Source organism: Mustelus asterias, chromosome 6, assembly GCF_964213995.1.
Source record: "Mustelus asterias chromosome 6, sMusAst1.hap1.1, whole genome shotgun sequence".
Classification (NCBI taxonomy): Eukaryota; Metazoa; Chordata; class Chondrichthyes; order Carcharhiniformes; family Triakidae; genus Mustelus; species Mustelus asterias.
The window spans coordinates 118,204,295-118,224,208 of record NC_135806.1 but is presented as its reverse complement, the minus strand read 5'-3'; the positions used below and the strand labels follow the sequence as shown (position 1 = coordinate 118,224,208).

Below are 19,914 nucleotides of genomic sequence, written 5' to 3'. Positions count from 1 at the left end.
TAAAATGCAGCCAATGCAGGATAATTTGGTGCGTTTCGAACTACTAAACAAAACTGGGAAGTTAAAGGAAAACAATGGATCAATTTAAAGTTCATGATCTCATCCTGACAAATAACCAGCAAGATCTCGGATTCTGAGTTGCAGAAACTGATGTTAATCGAACATGATGACAACCAAGTGTCTATAATCTTGATAGCACATGTTCCAATAATTCCAGAACAGCGCTCACTGTATGTTCCTGAACAATGTAATATTTGTACAGCAAAATCATTAATAATCAAGGTCAACCCTGCAACAAGGCAATTAGCACTTTACAATGTTTGTTTACAATGAGATATTACTAGGCCTGTACTTTTGTCAGGATGACACATATCCCAGCTTCAAGCCGTGCCTGGAAAAGACCAAGTGTGAATTCGATAATCAGATTTTATTCCAACTACCTGACAATGGACAGAGTGCTGGCAAACAGCATGTTTTAATGAGTCAGAAAACAGCCTCTCGTTCTGGAGTACTTGTATATAAAACATCTTGAGCTGTTGACACATTGTTACACATAGCTGGCTGCTTTCCATTCACCTGCTGTGGAGGCGTTTTCCTCTCCGGAAATGAAAGATTCGGTCTGACGCTGCGGAAACCTTTGGCTGCCAGCGACGAGCTGTGCATCTCGCCGTTTAGCGCCCCTCTGAAGCCATCGTTAACGTTATAAGATCTCCAAACATCTGCAGAAGACAATGAAAGCTCCCTTTCAGACAGGTTCAAACAGCAAGTGTGTCTTTGGTTTCAGGGTTAACAAACAAAGTGTGGCAATCGTCAGGGGGGGCAAATTGTACGTCGCCTGGAGCTTGTGTGAAACCAGGACATTGCGGAATGGGAGTGATCCCGTTCCTACCCAGCGATGCAGAGGGAAATGGGGGTGGAGCAAGGGAAATCCAACTCATTCACACAAATGTAATATTCCTCCTGGCAACTGGAATCCAAAACAAAATGAAAGAGAGATATAAACTGGCGAGCAGTACTTTGGAACACCATGCTGTGCACTTGACTGATGGGAACTACAGCTCACAGAAAAACAACACATTTATCCCCTCTCACACTCCAATGAGAAATGCAACCTATTTACTCCAGTATGGTTTTTTAGTCTAAAATAATGTTCATAGAATCCCGACTGTGCAGAAGGCGAACATTCGGCCCATCGAGCCTGCACCGACAACAATCCCAACCAGGCCCTATCCACGTAACCCCATATATTTACCCTGCTAATCCCCCTGACACTAAGGGGCAATTTAACATGGCCAATCCACCTAACCCGCACATCTTTGGACTGTGGGAGGAAACTAGAGCATCCGGAGGAAACCCACGCTGACACAGGGAGAACGCGCAAACTCCACACAGACTGTCACCTGAGGCCGGAATTAAACCTGGGTCCATGGTGCTGTGAGGCAGCAGTGCCAAGTTCCAAGTGATATGTTTCTTTGGATTCCAACATTATAACTTTATCGATTAAAATGCATTATTTTAAACAAACTTTTGGCATCTGGAAATGGTAATGGAAATGGCAGATTTACAATGGAAATGCAATCTCAGACAGGAAACCTTCTACAGATGCCTGCTATCACAGTACTTTTCTGTAAAAGTGAGCTAAAAGACCGGAGGGTGAACTCACAAGTCTGCCCTTTTTCCCCTCAGAGCAAGTAACAATCTTTACCTGAATCTGGTGTCTGCGCTTCATTACCTTAAAAAGAAGAATAAATAATGCAATGAGAAAGCTGCCAGCATGATATCACATAAAGGTATAAGCTAGATAACTCACAGAAAGCAGTTCTGTTAGCAGAAAGATATTCATTTACCCTATTCTCAAATATACAATGAAAATGATGAAAGGACTGAAGAACAAACTCCTGCGTTATTTTCAAATTATATTAATCACTGGTTTTATAAATTTAATCCCCGACCATCAAGTCCCTGAAACTATTTGCATAAACTTGGCTAAGTAACTTCTTTAAAGTCAATGCTTAAATATCACCAACATGTAACAAATATCCACCTTTCAGACACGACGTTAAAACAAAGCTCCTGTGGTCCCCTCAGATTTACTTCCAAAAATCCCATGGCATTATTTCAGAGGAGGACAGGGAAGTTATTCCTAGTCTTCTGGCCAATATTGATCCCACAATTAACATCACACATACATAAAACAGATTTTGTTATTTTCACGTCACAATGTGTGGGTATGGTGTGTGTCAAGTGGCTGCCCACTTTCTTCATTAAAACAGTGCCCACACTACCAAAGAACTGCACTGGTTTTGATGGATTTCAGAGTGTCCTGAGATCATGAAAAGCATTACCGAAATGGAAATCTTTTCAAAATAATTTATCGTTTGAACTCATGTCAGATATCTTGTTCACTAGGAGGTGGGGGCGGTGAGATTTTGTGGAGGTGATGGGGGTCGCGGCTGCCAGTTAGAGAGCTGCCGAGAGATTCCACGTTGCCTCTTCCTGGGAGGGCCTGCCATCATTGTGCGCCTATCAGGCAGTTGAGAGGTCAGCAGCAGGCCTGTCACTGGAATCAAGGACCCCAGGTTGGAAATGCCACCAGCGTGGAGCTGCTGACCAATCAGAGGCCGGTAGCTCTTTTGTTCAGCGGTGCAGAGGAAAGGCTCGGATCTCTGTTAAATCCCTGGACTCAGGCAAGTGAGGGCAAGAGAGGTTTCACTTGGTGGGAGTTGGAGAGGAGGCATTTTGGGAGGGGAATGGGGTTGCAGGAAGGACAGGGGATGGCTCCCTGTGCCCCCCCCCCCCCCCTCCCAATGCTGGATACTTTGATCGGGCATTGAGCACCTTTGAGCAAGACACCCCTCCACCGCCCCCCCACCCCCGAGACCATAAGCAAACCCACACGGATTTGCTCATCATGTTCCCTACTGGTAACAGGTCCAAATGCCACTGGTTTCATACCAGTGGCAGGCCGAAGCCCTTGACTTGGCATTAATCACCCACTTAAGGGTTTCCACTTGTAGCTGGGCAGGAAGGCTGTTCATAGCCTCTCCCACTATGGACTTAATTGGGGTGGAGACATGAGGTTGACAGGTTCCCCACTCACTACTGATTACAAGCCCAACCTGCCTCCAGGCACACCCTGGGAGAAAAGCATAAAATATCGCCCAATATGTCTCTTCCAACTTTGTGTTTCATTCGTAGCATTCTGACTCAACATCAGACATTGTGGCCAAGTTGAGTCCAAGACCCCCAGCACTTACTTCAAGCTAACACTGCAGTGCAGTGCTGAGGGAGTGCTGCATTTTCATACGTCATCTTTCAAATGAGATATTAAATAAAGGCCTCTCTTGTTAATTGTACATTAATTGCATTTGGTTGTGGACATTAACTGCTGTTTGACTTGTGTTCTTATAGAATTCCTACAGTGCAGGAGGCCATTTGGCCCATCGAGTCTGCACTGACCACAATCCCAGCCAGACCCTATCCCCATAACCCCATGCATTTACCCTGCTAGTCCCCCTGACACTAAGGAGCAATTTAGCATGGCCAATCAACCTAACCCGCACATCTTTGGAGTGTGGGTGGAAACTGGAGCACCCGGAGGAAACACACGCAGAAGGTGCAAACTCCACGCAGTCACCCGAGGCTGGAATTGAACTTGGGTCCTTGGTGCTGTGAGACAGCAGTGCTAAACACTTTGCCACCGTGTCGCCCATAAATATGAGCAGACAAAAACCAGGTTTGTTCGGTGAAGAGATGCAGATTTGTAATATACCTCTCTGTAAATTAATGTTTAAAAAATAGTGTGAACAGATTAGCTCCAGTTATATCCTCCACCAGCTGGCTTTCTGGAATATAACCCCTCAAACTGGCTGTGGGGGTTAGATGTGGAAACTTTATTGCCCTTCCTGCAAAAGAGCAGCAAGTTCTCCCAGAGCCTGAGACAATATTCCTCCCTCCACCATCAGAGAAAAGCAACTAACTGGTCATTCAGTCGTGGGGTGGCACAGTGGTTAGCACTGCTGCTTCACAGCTCCAGGGACCCGGGTTCGATTCCCAGCTTGGGTCACTGTCTGTGTGGAGTTTGCACATTCTCCTCGTGTCTGCGTGGGTTTCCTCCGGGTGCTCCGGTTTCCTCCCACAGTCCAAAGATGTGCGGGTTAGGTTGATTGGCCAGGTTAAAAATTGCCCCTTGGTGTCCTGAGATGCGTAGGTTAGAGGGATTAGTGAGTAAAATATGTGGGGGTAGGGCCTGGGTGGGATTGTGGTCGGTGCAGACTCGATGGGCCGAATGGCCTCCTTCTGCACTGTAGGGTTTCTATGATTTCATCTGATTTGTTGTAGAGTAAGAAGGGGGAGGTTCAAGACAGAGATAAGGAGAAGCTACTTCTCACAGAGGGTTGTGAATCTATGAAACTCACTGCCCCAGAGTGCAGTGGATGCAGAATCAATGGATTCAAGAAAGAGATCGATAAATATTTGATCAAAAGCGGGATAAAGGGCTATGAGGAAAAGGCAGGGGAGTGGAGTTAGGGTGAGATGGAGATTAGCCATGATCATATGGAATTGCAAAGCGGGCTCAAAGGGCTGAATTGCCAGCTCTCACACCTAATTCCTATGTTCCTATCTCAAGAAGCAAACGGCTGCCTTGAAAGTATCAGTACGTCATGGTGTCATCTTGTTTCCGCCAAGTTCTAAACTTAAAAATAATACTAGCTAATATGGAATTTAATCCAGACAAATGTGATGCATTTTGGAGGATCAAATTAGGTGTGAATTATACTGTAAATGGCATAACCCTTAGGAACATTAACACAGAGGGATCTGGACGTGCAGGTCCACCGTTCCTGAAAAGTGGCAACACAGGTGGCCAAGGTGATTAAGAAGGCAAATGGCAGTCGGGGCATTGAGTACAAGAGTTGGGAAATCATGTTGCAGCTTTATAAAACCTTGGTAAGGCCGCATTTGGAGTGGTGCGTGCAATTCTGGTCACAACACTACCAGAAGGACACGGTAGCTTTGGGGAGAGTGCAAAGAAGGTTCACCAGGATGTTGCCTGGTCTTGAGGGTGCTGGCTTTGAGGAGAGGTTGAATAAACTAGGATTGTTTTCACTAGAAAGACGGAAGCGGAGGGGAGACCGGATAGAGGTCCACAAAATTATAAGAGGCATAGATAGGGTGGATAGTCAGAGGCTTTTTCCCAGGGTGGAAGTGTAAACTACAAGTCATGTTGCAGCTTCATAGAATCTTAGTTAGGCTGCACTTGGAATATAGTGTTTAATTCTGGTCGCCACACTACCAGAAGGATGTGGAGGCTTTGGAGAGGGTACAGAAAAGATTTAGCAGGATGTTGCCTGGTATGGAGGGCATTAGCTATGAGGAGAAGTTGGAGAAACTTGGTTTGTTCTCACTGGAACGACGGAGGTTGAGGGACGACCTGATAGAAGTCTACAAGATTATGAGGGGCATAGACAGAGTGGATAGACAGAAGCTTTTTCCCAGGGTGGAAGAATCAGTTACTAGGAAGTTTAAGGGACAATTTTTCACACAGAAAGTGGTGGGTGCCTGGAACGGGCTGCCACAGGAGGTGATGGAAGTAGGCACATTAGCAACATTTAAGAAGCATCTGGATGGGTACGGGAATAGGGAGGGAATAGAGGGATACAGACCGAGTAAGGGCAGAAGGTTTTTTTTAAAGTTTAGTTAGGGCACCATGATCAGCACGGGCTTGGAGGGCCGAAGGGCCTGTTCCTGTACTGTACTTTCTTTGTTCTTGTTCTCTTTGATCTAATTGGAATGAACTGGAATTGAAATCAAAGGATTCTTTCAGTGGCATTTCCATATCATGTCAAATGCTGCGAATTAGAATCACAGAGGTTTACAGCATGGAAACATGCCAATCGGTCCAACTTGTCCATACCGCCCCTTTTTTTAACCCCCAAGCTAGTCCCAATTACCCACGTTTGGCCCATATAGTGACCACTGCACTGTCCTTGTGGAGACAAAGTCCTGGCTTCACATTGATGATACCTTCCATCGTGTTGTGTGGCATTTGCAACAATCTTCAGCCAGAAGTGCCAACTGGATGGATGACCCATCTTGACCTCCTCTGGAAATCCCCCAGCATCACAGATATCAGTCTTCAGCCAATTCGATTCATTCCACATCAAGAAACAACTGAAGGTATTGGATACTGCAAAGGCTATGGACCCCGTCAATACTCCAGCAATAGTTCACAGGTATACAGGTCACTGAAAGTGGCAACGCAGGTGGAGAAGGTAGTCAAGAAGGCATATGGCCTTCATCGGCTGGGGCATTAAGTTTAAAAATTTGCAAGTCATGTTGCAGCTTCATAGAATCTTAGTTCGGCTGCACTTGGAATATAGTGTTTAATTCTGGTCGCCACACTACCAGAAGGATGTGGAGGCTTTGGAGAGGGTACAGAAAAGATTTAGCAGGATGTTGCCTGGTATGGAGGGCATTAGCTATGAGGAGAGGTTGGAGAAACTTGGTTTGTTCTCACTGGAACGACGGAGGTTGAGGGACAACCTGATAGAAGTCTACAAGATTATGAGGGGCCTAGACAGAGTGGATAGTCAGAAGCTTTTTCCCAGGGTGGAAGAATCAGTTACTAGGGGGCATAGGTTTAAGGTGCAAAGGGCAAGGTTTAAAGATGTACGAGGCAAGTTTTATTTACACAGAGGGTGGTGGGTGCCTGGAACTCGCTGCCGGGGAAGGTAGTGGAAGCCGATACGATCGTGACTTTTAAGGGGCATCTGGACAAATACATGAATAGGATGGGAATAGAGGGATATGGTCCCCGGAAGGGTAGGGGGTTTTAGTTTAGTCAGGCAGCATAGTTGGTGCAGGCTTGGAGGGCTGAAGGGCCTGTTCCTGTGCTGTCATTTTCTTAAGATTTTACTCCAGACCTTGTTATGCTCCTAGCTAAGCTGCTCTAATACAGCTACAACACTGGCATCTACCCAGAAATGTGGTAAATTTGCCCAGGTAGGTCCTGTACTCAAAAAGCAGGATAAATCCAAACCAGCCAATTACTGCCCCATCTGTCTACTCTTGATTATCAATGATGGAAATTATTGTAAACAACGCTATCAAGCGGCACTCCCTCAGCCTACTGCTGTTGAGTTTGGGTTCCACCAGGGTCACTCAGCTCCTGATCTCATTGTCCAAACATAGACAATAGAGCCAAACTCGTGAGGTGAGGCGAGTGTGACAGCCCTTGACATTGAGGCAGCATATGACCAGGTGTGGCATCAAGGTGTCCGAGCAAAAGTAGAGTCACTGGGAATCAGGGAGGGGGGGGGGGGATTCTCTGTTGATTGGAGTCATGGCTGGCACAACTTGGGCTCAAGATCGCCCCCAGCGTATTTCAAGTCGGTGTCAAAAATACTGATGTGTAAAGCTTTTCAAAGGCAAATTAAATCTACTCAATATTATGTTGCGTACAATGACTTATTCTTACAGCACATTTTATTATAGTTCAAGAGAAATTGTACCCCAAGGACGACCACAAAATAGTTATTGTTTTAGTTAATAATTTACAAAATATGTATGAGTTCATAAATAATTCCACAAGCAATGAGTCACTGTCGGCCTTCACTGAAAACAATTAGCTCGTAAAATATTTACTACTGTTGGCATCTCCTAATTACATCACTTGCACCAACTGAATTCGCAATCGAAAACCTGCATCAAATCATTACTCCGCTCAGGCCCACAGCATAGATTTAATTTGGCAAATTTGTAGTTAAATAAATTTTGATATTGGGATTAATAGTAGCTGGAGGTGATGCCTTAAAGCGAAACTCCCATGAAGTAACTTTTTATATCAATTTTCACATATTAAAATAGTTATTTGAACCACAGTTTCAGACACCTCTTTCCACATTTATTTTCCACCTCTATGCTTATGTCTCAAGTCAACTGCCATCAACAATGGACAGAACAGGGGAGTGACCTACCAATGGCATTTCACTGAAGCTAGGTTTTCAGAAGTGTACAGAATCTTCTGCGGAGGATTACCTTGCCTCTAATCCCTGACCAGTCCAGGTACTTACCATGTGGATAGCTATGAATATTATATTCTTCTGTAACACAGTGAACTAAGACAACAAAGCCTTGTCCCACCAAGTCACTGCCTGTTTCCAATTTGCACCTTGTTAGACTGCACATAGTACTCGCTGGGAGGTCATGTGGTGCAGTGGGTAAAGTCCCTGCTTATGAGCATGAAGCTCTGGGTTTGAGTCCCATTCTAGGACTTGATGGCCAAGGAACATAACACAGCCAACTGGCTGAGCACTAACCCACAATATCCTTCCAACATGCCAATGGCAGGTGTTAAGAGTGACTCCTGGTCAGCCGTGCTATAAGCCGTTGGGGACAGGCTAGCGATCTGCTCCAGCTAAAACGTGCTATGGGAACAGATGAAGGTCTGTCTTGTGCGCCATTGGTGCAGGAAGAGAAGCAACAGCAACATAGCAGTCGCAGGAAAAATGATAGCAAGAGGTTGATGTTTTAAATCCATCACATTCTGTGAGACTGGTTAGAAGTGATCAGCAATTAATACCAAATCATATTAATGGCAGCCTAGCAGGAATAATTTGGAAATTAGAGATGTCTCAACCTGCAAGTTTACCTTTAGAGAATCCTGGACTAGGACTCCCAAGTCCCTTTGCACTTTAGCATTATGAATTTTGTCACCGTTTAGAAAATAGTCCATGCCTCTATTCTTTTTTCCAAAGTGTACGACCTCGCACTTGCCCACGTTGAATTTCATCAGCCACTTCTTGGACCACCCTCCTAAACTGTCTAAATCTTTCTGCAGCCTCCCCACCTCCTCAATACTTCCTGCCCCTCCACCTATCTTTGTATCATCGGCAAACTTGGCCAGAATGCTCCCAGTCCCGTCATCTAGATCGTTAATATATAAAGAGAACAGCTGTGGCCCCAACACTGAACCCTGCGGGACACCACTTGTCACCGGTTGCCATTCTGAGAAAGAACCTTTTATCCCAACTCTCTGCCTTCTGTCTGACAGCCAATCGTCAATCCATGTTAGTACCTTGCCTCGAATACCATGGGCCCTTATTTTACTCACCATGTCACCATTAACAAGTAGCCACTTCACCTTAAATGTCCACATCCTTTTCTTCTATTTTCTTTTATCCATTCGTGGGATTTGGGCGCCGCTGGCTGGGCCAGCACTTATTGCCAATCCCTAGTTGTTGTGGCTCTGGAGTCACATGTAGGCCAGACCTGGTAAGGATGGCAGATTTCCTTCCCGAAAGGACTTTAGTGAACAAGATGGGTTTTTCTGACAATTGACAATGGTTTCATGGTCATCAGTAGATTCTTAATTCCAGATTCTTTTTATTGAATTCAAATTCTACCATCTGCCGTGGCGGGATTTGAACCCGGGTCCCCAGAAGATTAGCTGAGTTTCTGGATTAATAGTCTAGCGATAAATGCCACTAGACCATCACTTCCCCTAATTTACTTATTTTATACTATTCTGATCTAATATTTTTCATCCAATTTTCTCCTCTTTAAAGATAAAAATTGGCCAAGAGAATTCCACAATTCTTCATCAATGCGGACATTTTCCATCACCTCAGAAGGAACACGAGGTCTCAATTAAACATCTCATCAGGAAAAAAACCCAGGATGGTTTGGATACCTTAACGTGCACAGACATTCTGCAATAGAAGCAGAGCCTATGCTGCTTAATACACCCGGATAATATCAATACTTGTTGCGACGGGTCTGATGTTCCCAGAGATTTACTGCAACCACCTTTGTCACGACTGATATATATCGTGTGGTTTTCATAAATGCAGCAATAAATCTTTCCCAGGTGAACAGCAGGTGGTGACCCATTAACCCGAGTCAAGGGGAGCTGGTGGCATAGTGGCACGGTCACTGGACTAGTAATCCAGAAACCCAGGTTCAAATCCCACCATGACAGAGCGCAGAGGAGGTTTACAAGAATGGTGCCAGGGCTAGAAAAGTATAGCTATGGGGAGAGATTGGATAGGTTGGGGTTATTTTCCTTGGAACAAAGAAGGCGGAGACTTGATTGGGGTATACAAAATTATGTGGGGCAGAGATAGAGTGGACAGGATGAAATGATTTCCCTTGTCGGAGAATTTTATAACCAGGGGTCATTGATTTGAGGTAAGTGGCAGAAGGTGTAGAAGGGTCATAAGGAAGAAGTTTTTTTTTAAAAACACAGGGTGGTGGGTGTCTGGAATTCGCTGTCCGAGTTGGTGGTGGAGGCAGAGACCCTAAACTCTTGTAAAAAGTACTTGGATCCGCACCTTGAGTGCTGTAAGCTGCAGGGCTATGGGCTGGGTGCAGGAAGGAGGATTAGAAAGGGAATGGATGTCCACAGGCTTCATGGACAAGGTGAGCTGAATGGCCTCCTTCTGTACTGTGACTTTTCTAAGGTTCTTCAATGGAAGGTGGTTAAATTTGATTTCAATAATAATATGGAATTAAAAGATGACCATGAAACCATTATCCATTGTTGTAAAAGCCCATCTGGTTCACTAATGTCCTTTAGGGAAGGAAATCTGCCATCCTTATCTGGTCTGGCCTCCATATGACTCCAGACCTGAAGCAAATGCCCTCTGAAATGGCCTAGCAATCCCCTCAGTTCAAAGGCAATTAGGGATGGGCAATAAATGCTGGCCCCAGCCAATGATGCGCACATCCCATAAATGAACAGGAAAAAAAGTCATGTCCAAATTAGTTGATCTCAATTAGACAAGCAGTGGGGAGCTTGGGACTGATCTCAGCAACCACGGGCTGGAGTATGAGAAAGAAAGTAAACAGTCAAGGTACATACGCTGGTCAAGGTTACTGCTGCAAAGTGTATGTTTGCGGACAGTGGAGGTGGAAGAACAGAACGTGACGCTCAGCCATTACTCAGACATGAAGTAACCCCTATTGAAATGATAATACGTCAACTTGTGTCAATTCCTTCAAAATTGGTGGACACTGGAGGAGAAATCGCTTCACAGGAGAAATTGCTGAAAAAAAGGTATAGCCATTGTTGGTTTCCAAACAAAGGAAGCAGCGCAAAGCAAAAGACCCACCCATTTGTGAAATATCTTCTGTGATGTTGCTCATGTAGTGTTGCCGGAAAATACAGAGTTCAGCACTCCAGCTGCGTGCACTGTTGGATGCAGCTTAAATCGAGTTCCACTGCTTGGCTGTTCAGCTAATGGGGAAAGTCAATGGGGTGGAAAATACATCTGGGAAGTGCAGTTATTTGGCACAATTCTGTGTCATTTCTGCGACATATTCAGGATAGATGCTGACCCAGCAGATGGGAGAAAAAGCTGAGAAGAAAATAAAAATCAGAGCATCCATCTTTTCAAGAAGTCCTCCAAATACAGCCCCAATGAAGGGCAGCAGATAGTTCACCACATCCTGGTCGAAATGGGATTTGGGGTATATGACATTGCGACCAAACTCGGTCAAGAAATTAGCTGTTTGTGGCAGTGCGCTATCAAATACTCTTAAAACTCCTCGTGCACGGCAGCCTGTCCATTGAAGCAGCAGCCTCAACAATAAGGGTCAGGCCCTTTCTGCTGTGTCAAACAGCTATTTACTTTGCAATTTTGGGAGGCAGTGCAAAGGTACAAGAAATAGCTGGCTTGAAAACCAGACATTGGGAAGGCTTCCTGTTCGGCAGAGGGGTAAACAATTTACAGCAGCAATAGCCAAAACAGTCCACTTCCTGCTGCTGCGGTATACGATGGGAGAAAGGGTTCAGGACAGACTCTTGAACCATTGGAAGTTTAAAGATTAGTAGGAAGATGTCCGATTTGACAAAACCTAACAAGGCGAGGGAAAAACCTCACAACACTGTTGGATGCAGCTTAAATCAAGTTCAATTGCTCGGCTGTTCAACTAATGGAGGGAGTCAATGGGGTGGAAAATACGTCTGGGAAGTGCAGTTATTTGGCACAATTCTGTGGCATTTCTGTGACATATTCACGATAGATGGGAGAAAGCAGCTGAGATGAAACACGAAAAAAGAAAGTCAGTTTTGCTGAACCATGCTTACACGAGAGATTACTACAGCACAGGCAGGGAAGGCCAGGGCAATGGATACTTATAGCATGACTGAGAGTCTTCCTGAACAGAGACGTTAAGTGAACAAGGGAACGCTCCATTCTACACGTGCCACAATTCTTTAAAGCTGCTTACACAAGAATTGTTGCAAATCAATCTGTTGAGGTGATGCCACAATTACTCAACAACTGCATCAGCACTGTATCCTGTAACTACCAGGTGGTACAAGGTGAACTAGATGGACATAAGAATTATTGGACGAAGCAAGATTCAATGCTACGATGCTTGTTCTGTTGCAACATGCAGCAAACCCTTGAAACTACCAGAGAACCGTAGACTCCTACAGTGCACAAGGAGGCCATTCAGCCCATCGAGTCTGCAGCGACCACAATCCCACCTGTGGGGAGCCGGCGGCCCGACCCCGCTAGAGTAAAGGGAGGCCATGGAGGTCCCCCCAGGAAGTCGAGAGTAAGGGGTGGGCGGGACGGGGGGGGGGGGGGGTGTGTGACCCCAAGGGGCAAAGTAGCAATGTGGCAAAGTGGCTACTAGCTTTCCATGCTGCGTTTGTAGTTCTGCAGTGAATACCTCACAACCATTTTCATTATCACGCACTTAGAGCTTTGACATCCTATTAATCAAAGTACAAGGTGAAGCTTCTTTGCAGGATGAAGCTTTACGGAACATGTTGTTGCTGACAGCTAATAGTGAATTGGAGGAGGGAGGCTTTGCTGTGGGGTGGGTCATGATACTTTGTAAGCCCCATGGTTAGAGATCAGAAAAGCTCCCATTTGATAGTGAACATGCGGGACACCAAAGAATGTAAATGGTTTGTGGTCGATTGCCAGCTCTCATCGAGACCAACAGCTACTAAGAAGCAGGATTGAAACTCGGGAGACCCGAATTTTGTTTTCCTCTGTTTTGTTTGGAAAGGAAGTTGATGTTCTGTAAAGTGTGAAGTGACCAGGTTGTATGGAAATGAAGCCTAAAATCAAACAATCGTACACGGGCTCAGTATGGAGCCAGCAAGATGAGCTGGACAGCTCTTCCTCGCACTTGGTTCTCAAAACATGTAACATTTTCCTGCTCAGTCAACCGCAGAGCGAATGGATCGTGCAAAGTCCATTGTGGCAAAAAGAAACTGCAGGCTTCGGCTCAGCTTTGTGACAGCTCTCTTAAATTCCTAAACCTAGTTTGTGTATTCTCAGTTTGAACTTTAAACCTTGGGAGGCTTGGTATCATTTTTAGTAAACCGACGTTCCTTTCTCTCCAAAGCCAATAGCACCTTCCCTTGCCTCTGTGCAAACACCATGCACCTTGAACATCAAATATTATTAGTCCCCCAAGATACAAATAGCTCAGGCAGTCATATAACACTCTGATCAATTTCCAGGCATCACTTTCCTGTGAACCACACTTTAGTTATTACTGTAATATAACCTCACAAGACATTGTTCCAACCACATATTGAAATCCTTAATGTGCCAGGTGTAAGCTACAATCTAGACCCAGTTACAGTGTTTTGCTATTTTCAAACCCGCAACTCCTAAAATGACTGCTAATTATATTAGCAACTTAATGTTTCTCTGTGCGATCGGCTGAGGTACAAATGTCTACAGTGAAATAGATGCCTCATCCGAACACCGTTATATAGAACTCCTGATCCAGCAGAACACAGAACTGTACAGGCCTGATCCAAGTGGTAAACCCTTTCCTAATTACTGTACTCACATTTTCATTGCTCAGCATGCTGTTTATATTTAGTGAAGCCTAAGCTAGCAATCCTTCGCACGTTTTGAACAAAACTTAAGCCTCAAACATCAGTTGCACCATGGGCGATGAATTGGGCTGAGGCTTTCCATCAAAATTCCCGATTCAAGCGCACAACGAATTGGCAAATAGTTGCGCGTTTCTTCGAATTCAGCTGCACTTGTTAGCGGGGCCATTCTTTTACATTAACTTGACTGAGACAACAAAACAGCTCGCTGCCGAAGCAGTGCATTTATCCTGGGAGCCTACGTGAACCTTTGACTGCAATTCGATTTTGATGGGGAGAAGCACTAGACTGTTTAAATACAGCGCGCTGCCCAGTGCCGGGTCCTTTGGATCTGTTGTTGATCAGGGCATCAGGTTGAACTTGTTTCCAATTTGGAAAAACATTTCTCCTATTTAATAAACAACCTCAGAGAGAATGAATCTCCCTTTATAAGGTGAGAGGGGAGAGATACAAAAGGGTCCAGAGGGGCAATTTTTTCCACACAGAGGGTTGTGAGTGTCTGGAACAAGCTGCCAGAGGTAGCAGTAGAGGCGGGTACAATTTTGGCTTTTAAAAAGCATTGAGAGTGTCACATGGGTGAGATGGGTATAAAGGGATATGGGCCAAACGCGGGCAATTGGGACTCGCTTAGTGGTTTAAAAGAAAGGAGTGGCGTGGACAAGTTGGGCCGAAGGGCCTGTTTCCATGCTACAAACCTCTATGACTTATACATGTACATTTTTGAACCACATCCCAGTTGCCAAGCCTGGTCGAATGTATTCCTCATGATTACCTCACATGACTACTCATAGAACATAGAACATAGAACATTACAGCGCAGAACAGGCCCTTCGGCCCACGATGTTGCACCGACCAGTTAAAAAAAAACTGTGACCCTCCAACCTAAACCAATTTCTTTTCGTCCATGAACCTATCTACGGATCTCTTAAACGCCCCCAAACTAGGCGCATTTACTACTGATGCTGGCAGGGCATTCCAATCCCTCACCACCCTCTGGGTAAAGAACCTACCCCTGACATCGGTTCTATAACTACCCCCCCTCAATTTAAAGCCATGCCCCCTCGTGCTGGATTTCTCCATCAGAGGAAAAAGGCTATCACTATCCACCCTATCTAAACCTCTAATCATCTTATATGTTTCAATAAGATCCCCTCTTAGCCGCCGCCTTTCCAGCGAAAACAATCCCAAATCCCTCAGCCTCTCCTCATAGGATCTCCCCTCCATACCAGGCAACATCCTGGTAAACCTCCTCTGCACCCTCTCCAAAGCCTCCACATCCTTCCTGTAATGTGGGGACCAGAACTGCACACAGTACTCCAAGTGCGGCCGCACCAGAGTTGTGTACAGTTGCAACATAACGCTACGACTCCTAAATTCAATCCCCCTACCAATAAACGCCAAGACACCATATGCCTTCTTAACAACCTTATCTACTTGATTCCCAACTTTCAGGGATCTATGCACACATACACCTAGATCCCTCTGCTCCTCCACACTATTCAAAGTCCTCCCGTTAGCCCTATACTCAACACATCTGTTATTCCTACCAAAGTGAATTACCTCACACTTCTCCGCATTAAACTCCATCCGCCACCTCTCGGCCCAACTTTGCAACCTGTCTAAGTCTTCCTGCAAACTACGACACCCTTCCTCACTGTCTACCACACCACCGACTTTGGTGTCATCAGCAAATTTGCTAATCCACCCAACTATACCCTCATCCAGATCATTAATAAATATTACAAACAGCAGTGGCCCCAAAACAGATCCCTGAGGTACACCACTTGTAACCGCACTCCATGATGAATATTTACTATCAACCACCACCCTCTGTTTCCTATCCGCTAGCCAATTCCTGATCCAATTTCCTAGATCACCCCCAATCCCATACATCTGCATTTTCTGCAGAAGCCTACCATGGTGAACCTTATCAAACGCCTTACTAAAATCCATATATACCACGTCCACTGCCTTGCCCCCATCCACCTCCTTGGTCACTTTCTCAAAAAACTCAATAAGGTTAGTAAGGCACGACCTACCTGCCACAAAACCATGCTGACTATCACCTATCAATTCATTACTCTCCAAATAACTATAAATCCTATCCCTTATAATTTTTTCCAACATCTTGCCGACAACAGAAGTGAGACTCACCGGTCTATAATTCCCGGGGAAGTCTCTGTTCCCCTTCTTAAACAATGGGACAACATTCGCTAACCTCCAATCTTCTGGTACTATACCAGAGGCCAACGACGACCTGAAGATCAGAGCCAGAGGCTCTGCAATCACTTCTCTTGCCTCCCAGAGAATCCTTGGATAAATCCCATCCGGACCAGGGGATTTATCTATTTTCAGACCCTCCAGAATATCCTGCACATCCTCCTTATCAACTGTAATACTGTCTATTCTACTCCCTTGCAACCCAGTGTCCTCCTCAGCTATATTCATGTCCCCTTGCGTGAACACCGAAGAGAAATATTGGTTCAATGCTTCACCAATCTCCTCCGGTTCCACACATAACTTCCCTCTGCCATCTATAACTGGCCCTAAACTTGCCCTAACCAACCTTCTGTTCTTGACATACCTATAGAACGCCTTAGGATTCTCTTTAACCCTATCCGCCAAAGTCTTCTCATGTCCCCTTTTAGCCCTTCTAAGCTCGCTCTTCAACTCCCTCTTAGCCAATCTAAAGCTTTCTAGTGCACTACCCGAGTGCTCACGTCTCATCCGAACATAAGCCTCCTTTTTCTTTTTAACCAACAAAGAAACTTTTTTGGTGCACCACGGTTCCCTAGCCCTACCAATTCCTCCTTGCCTGACAGGGACATACCTATCACAGACTCGCAGTAGCTGCTCCTTGAAAAAACTCCACATGTCGGACGTTCCCAGTCCCTGTAATCTCCTAGTCCAACCTATGTTTCCTAATTCTCTCCTAATAGCCTCATCTCATTAACCTAATAGAACAGGTGCTCTCCTAATAGCCTCATCTCATTAACCAGCCTCTTGACTCCCAATATTTTTATAATATCTAAAAGCGGTCAAATAAAATGATTTTTTTTTAAAGTGTTAGAAATTTGAGTGCAAATTTGGTGCAGTGCTTACCACCTTTGAAGTGGAACGATCTGCAAAGGTCTTTGGCTCACTGCTAAATTTACTAGGCCCACCAGGTGGTGTTGTGGGCCTGTAAAACCAGAAGCCTGTCCAACACTCAGGTTCACATAAACAGATTCCAAAGAGCCAAACTTTGTGCATCATGGCAATGAACCTGACAGGCTTTAACCTGAAAATACCACCCAGTCCACCTCTCAGTACAGAATCTAAAGCTGCTAAGAGGAGGCACAGGCTCAATTACAGGCCTTCCAAAGGCCCCAGAATGCAAGGGGAAACTAAGTGGATCACTCACCCTCCAGAGGGGGCCCATTGGGAGTTGTAGAGTTAGGCTGTTCTGTGGTGGAGGAGACCCTTCTACTCTGGGTCACAGCAGCACAGTGCAGTATAGTTTTCTTTGCCTCCATGAGAGAAATTCCTGATGACCATAAGAGCATAAAATATAGGAGCAGAATTAGGCCATTCGGCCCATCACGTCTGCTCCACCATTCAATCATGGCTGATAAGTTTCCCAACCCTATTCATCCGCCTTTTCCCTGTAACCTTTGATCCCCTTACCAATCACATCTATCTCTGTCTTGAAGACACTCAATGACCTGGCCTCCATAGCCTTCTGTGCAACGAATTCCATCGATTCACCTGCAGCAATTCTTCCTGATCTCGGATCTGAAGGGTCGTCCCTTTACTCTGAGGCTGTGCCCTCGGATCCTAGTCTCTCCTACTACTGGGAACATCTTCCCCACGTCCACTTTATCCACATCCACTCTATCCCGATGAGACACATTAACAGGTGCTGGTGGCCCATTCCACGGGTGGGGTTTTCCAGTCCTGCCCACCCCGAGACCAGAAATTCCTGCCCGAGGTCAACGGACCCGAAAGCAGTCCGTCAAACTTTCCGTTTCCCCTGCAACGATTCCCGAACCGGGTGGGGACCAGAAAATTTACCCCCGTGCATATTAATGACCCCATCCCATTTGGAAGAGAGTTTACAGCAGAAACATGCCGGCCCGAACTTTCACCCTGCTTGTGGGGGAAGTTTGGGCCTGCAGGATTTCGAAACAAAATGTAGATGACCATTTAAAGTTTTGGAGCTGAGATTTACATCCTGACACTTTTCAAATGCAGAGACATTATGGTTTGGAATGAAATCACCAATGCTGAAACCTACGATATTCTGGAGACACAAGAAATGCAGGAACAAATCCATTTTTAATTCTTGAAGTCAGTAATGCTGCAGGAATAAATCACACATTTCATATTGTTACCAGCCAAGCAGAAGCACTTCAGCATTTAAGTTATGGTGTAAGTGTTAATGTTAATACCTGCAACCAGCAACAAGTTGGGAGAACTTTGCACTCTCTTCACAGAGGCTAATTTAACAGATGTAGCAGTACGTTTGCGAGCATAGCCACCGCTGTCTGAAAACAGAGAACCACACAGATGCAGAGGATACATATCAGGCAGAGCATATTGTGAGCAAGCAGCAGCAACATTCAGTGGCAGAATATTTCAATTCAACTAAACTAAACCAAGCACATTATCCACATGCAGCAACGCCGCTCTGTCTTTTTTTTTAAAAAAAAGGAAATGGAGATAAATAGCGATGCAAATCTGGGAAAAGCACACTTTTAAATCAAATCCCAATATTAGACATGCCATCACTTTCAGCCCAGCCAGTATTAGAACCAGGGTGCAGTGCAACGCGTGGGAGATGGGCAGGTGAAGGGGAGAAAGGGAAGTTAGCTTGAGTGCATGAGAATGGGACCCCCCCCCAAAATAAAAGCCTCTTTCAACAATTTGAACCCATGGGACTGGATGATAGCACGATGTAGCAAACTACTCAATCATCAGTTGGGAGGCCAGGCCCATCCTTCAAGTTCACAGCTGACGTCAGCCGTGCTGTTGCGGGGAGCAGCCAGTTGGGACTCTAACGCTTCCTGAAGAAAGCCAAGGGGAATCGTAGGATTGTCTGTCAGCCAGCGCCAACACTCCTCTCAATAGCTGGTGATGAGTAACATTCAGAGGCTGGATGACCTAGTGAGGGATTTAAAAAGCTAACCTGGGGAAAATCAGGGCAAGAGTAACCCCAAGATATCATTGATTAATTAATACGCCGATTGTTATGATCTCAGTAGAGACTAGAACCATTTTTCTTTAAGAGTACAGAAACTCAGTAATTTAGCAAAAGAATGAAGCCACAAGGCTCATGGTTAAAGGATTTTATTGCACAAAGAAAATCAAAAAACATGAATATTAATACCTACACATTATCTTAAATAGTTATGTTAAAGATGTTAAAAGTACAATGAACACAGATGCTTATACCTTCGAACCTAATTTCTTAATTCAATTTTCCTTCTGCACTTTTTTGACTTACACTACCCCAATGCCACCCCCCCCCCACCCCCCCGTCCTCCCCACTCCCACAAAATTGAAATCAGAAATTTAACAGATTTTGCAAAATTAACCATTTAGTTGAAGTACTGTTTCAAAGATTCGTATAAGGGCTGAGATTTTTTGGACCCTTCCAATTACTTCTGGCAAGATTTTCTCTTCAAATCTCCTCTAACCATGTTGTAGACACTCCTAGCATCTTAAGCAAAGCCAACTCAGGTCAGAACTCCGCTGGTTCTAATGTTCTTTAACCCTTGGGAGTTTTGCACCCAAAACTCACTCTCCTTGGGTTGGCTATCCCAAAAGTTTAACCCACTCTTGGGGAATTCTTCAGTTAACAAGAGCTTTACATTTTTTTAGTTAGCACACCAAATTTCGAATGAACAGTGTTGGAAAGAGATGCTCATTGCTTTTCAGCCAGATTGTTCTCAAACTAAAAACCAAGAACTAAAAATCTTGTGTGAGACCAGGACCAGAATCACATCCACAATCTACTCACTCCTATAATTAACTAATTGTTGACCCTTTGTTATTCTATT

General features: G+C 44.9%; 1 protein-coding gene across 1 annotated transcript in view; it reads right to left on the bottom strand.

Moving 5' to 3' along the window:
* Positions 1–19,914, bottom strand: part of LOC144494685 (sorbin and SH3 domain-containing protein 2-like) — a 303,190-nt gene that overhangs the window by 147,953 nt on the left and 135,323 nt on the right. The window contains exons 3-5 of the mRNA XM_078213885.1: positions 18,304–18,399; positions 1,706–1,732; positions 577–719 (exon numbers count right to left, since the gene is read on the bottom strand). Coding sequence (XP_078070011.1) covers positions 577–719; positions 1,706–1,732; positions 18,304–18,399 — 266 coding nt within the window. The remainder of the gene's footprint in view (positions 1–576; positions 720–1,705; positions 1,733–18,303; positions 18,400–19,914) is intronic.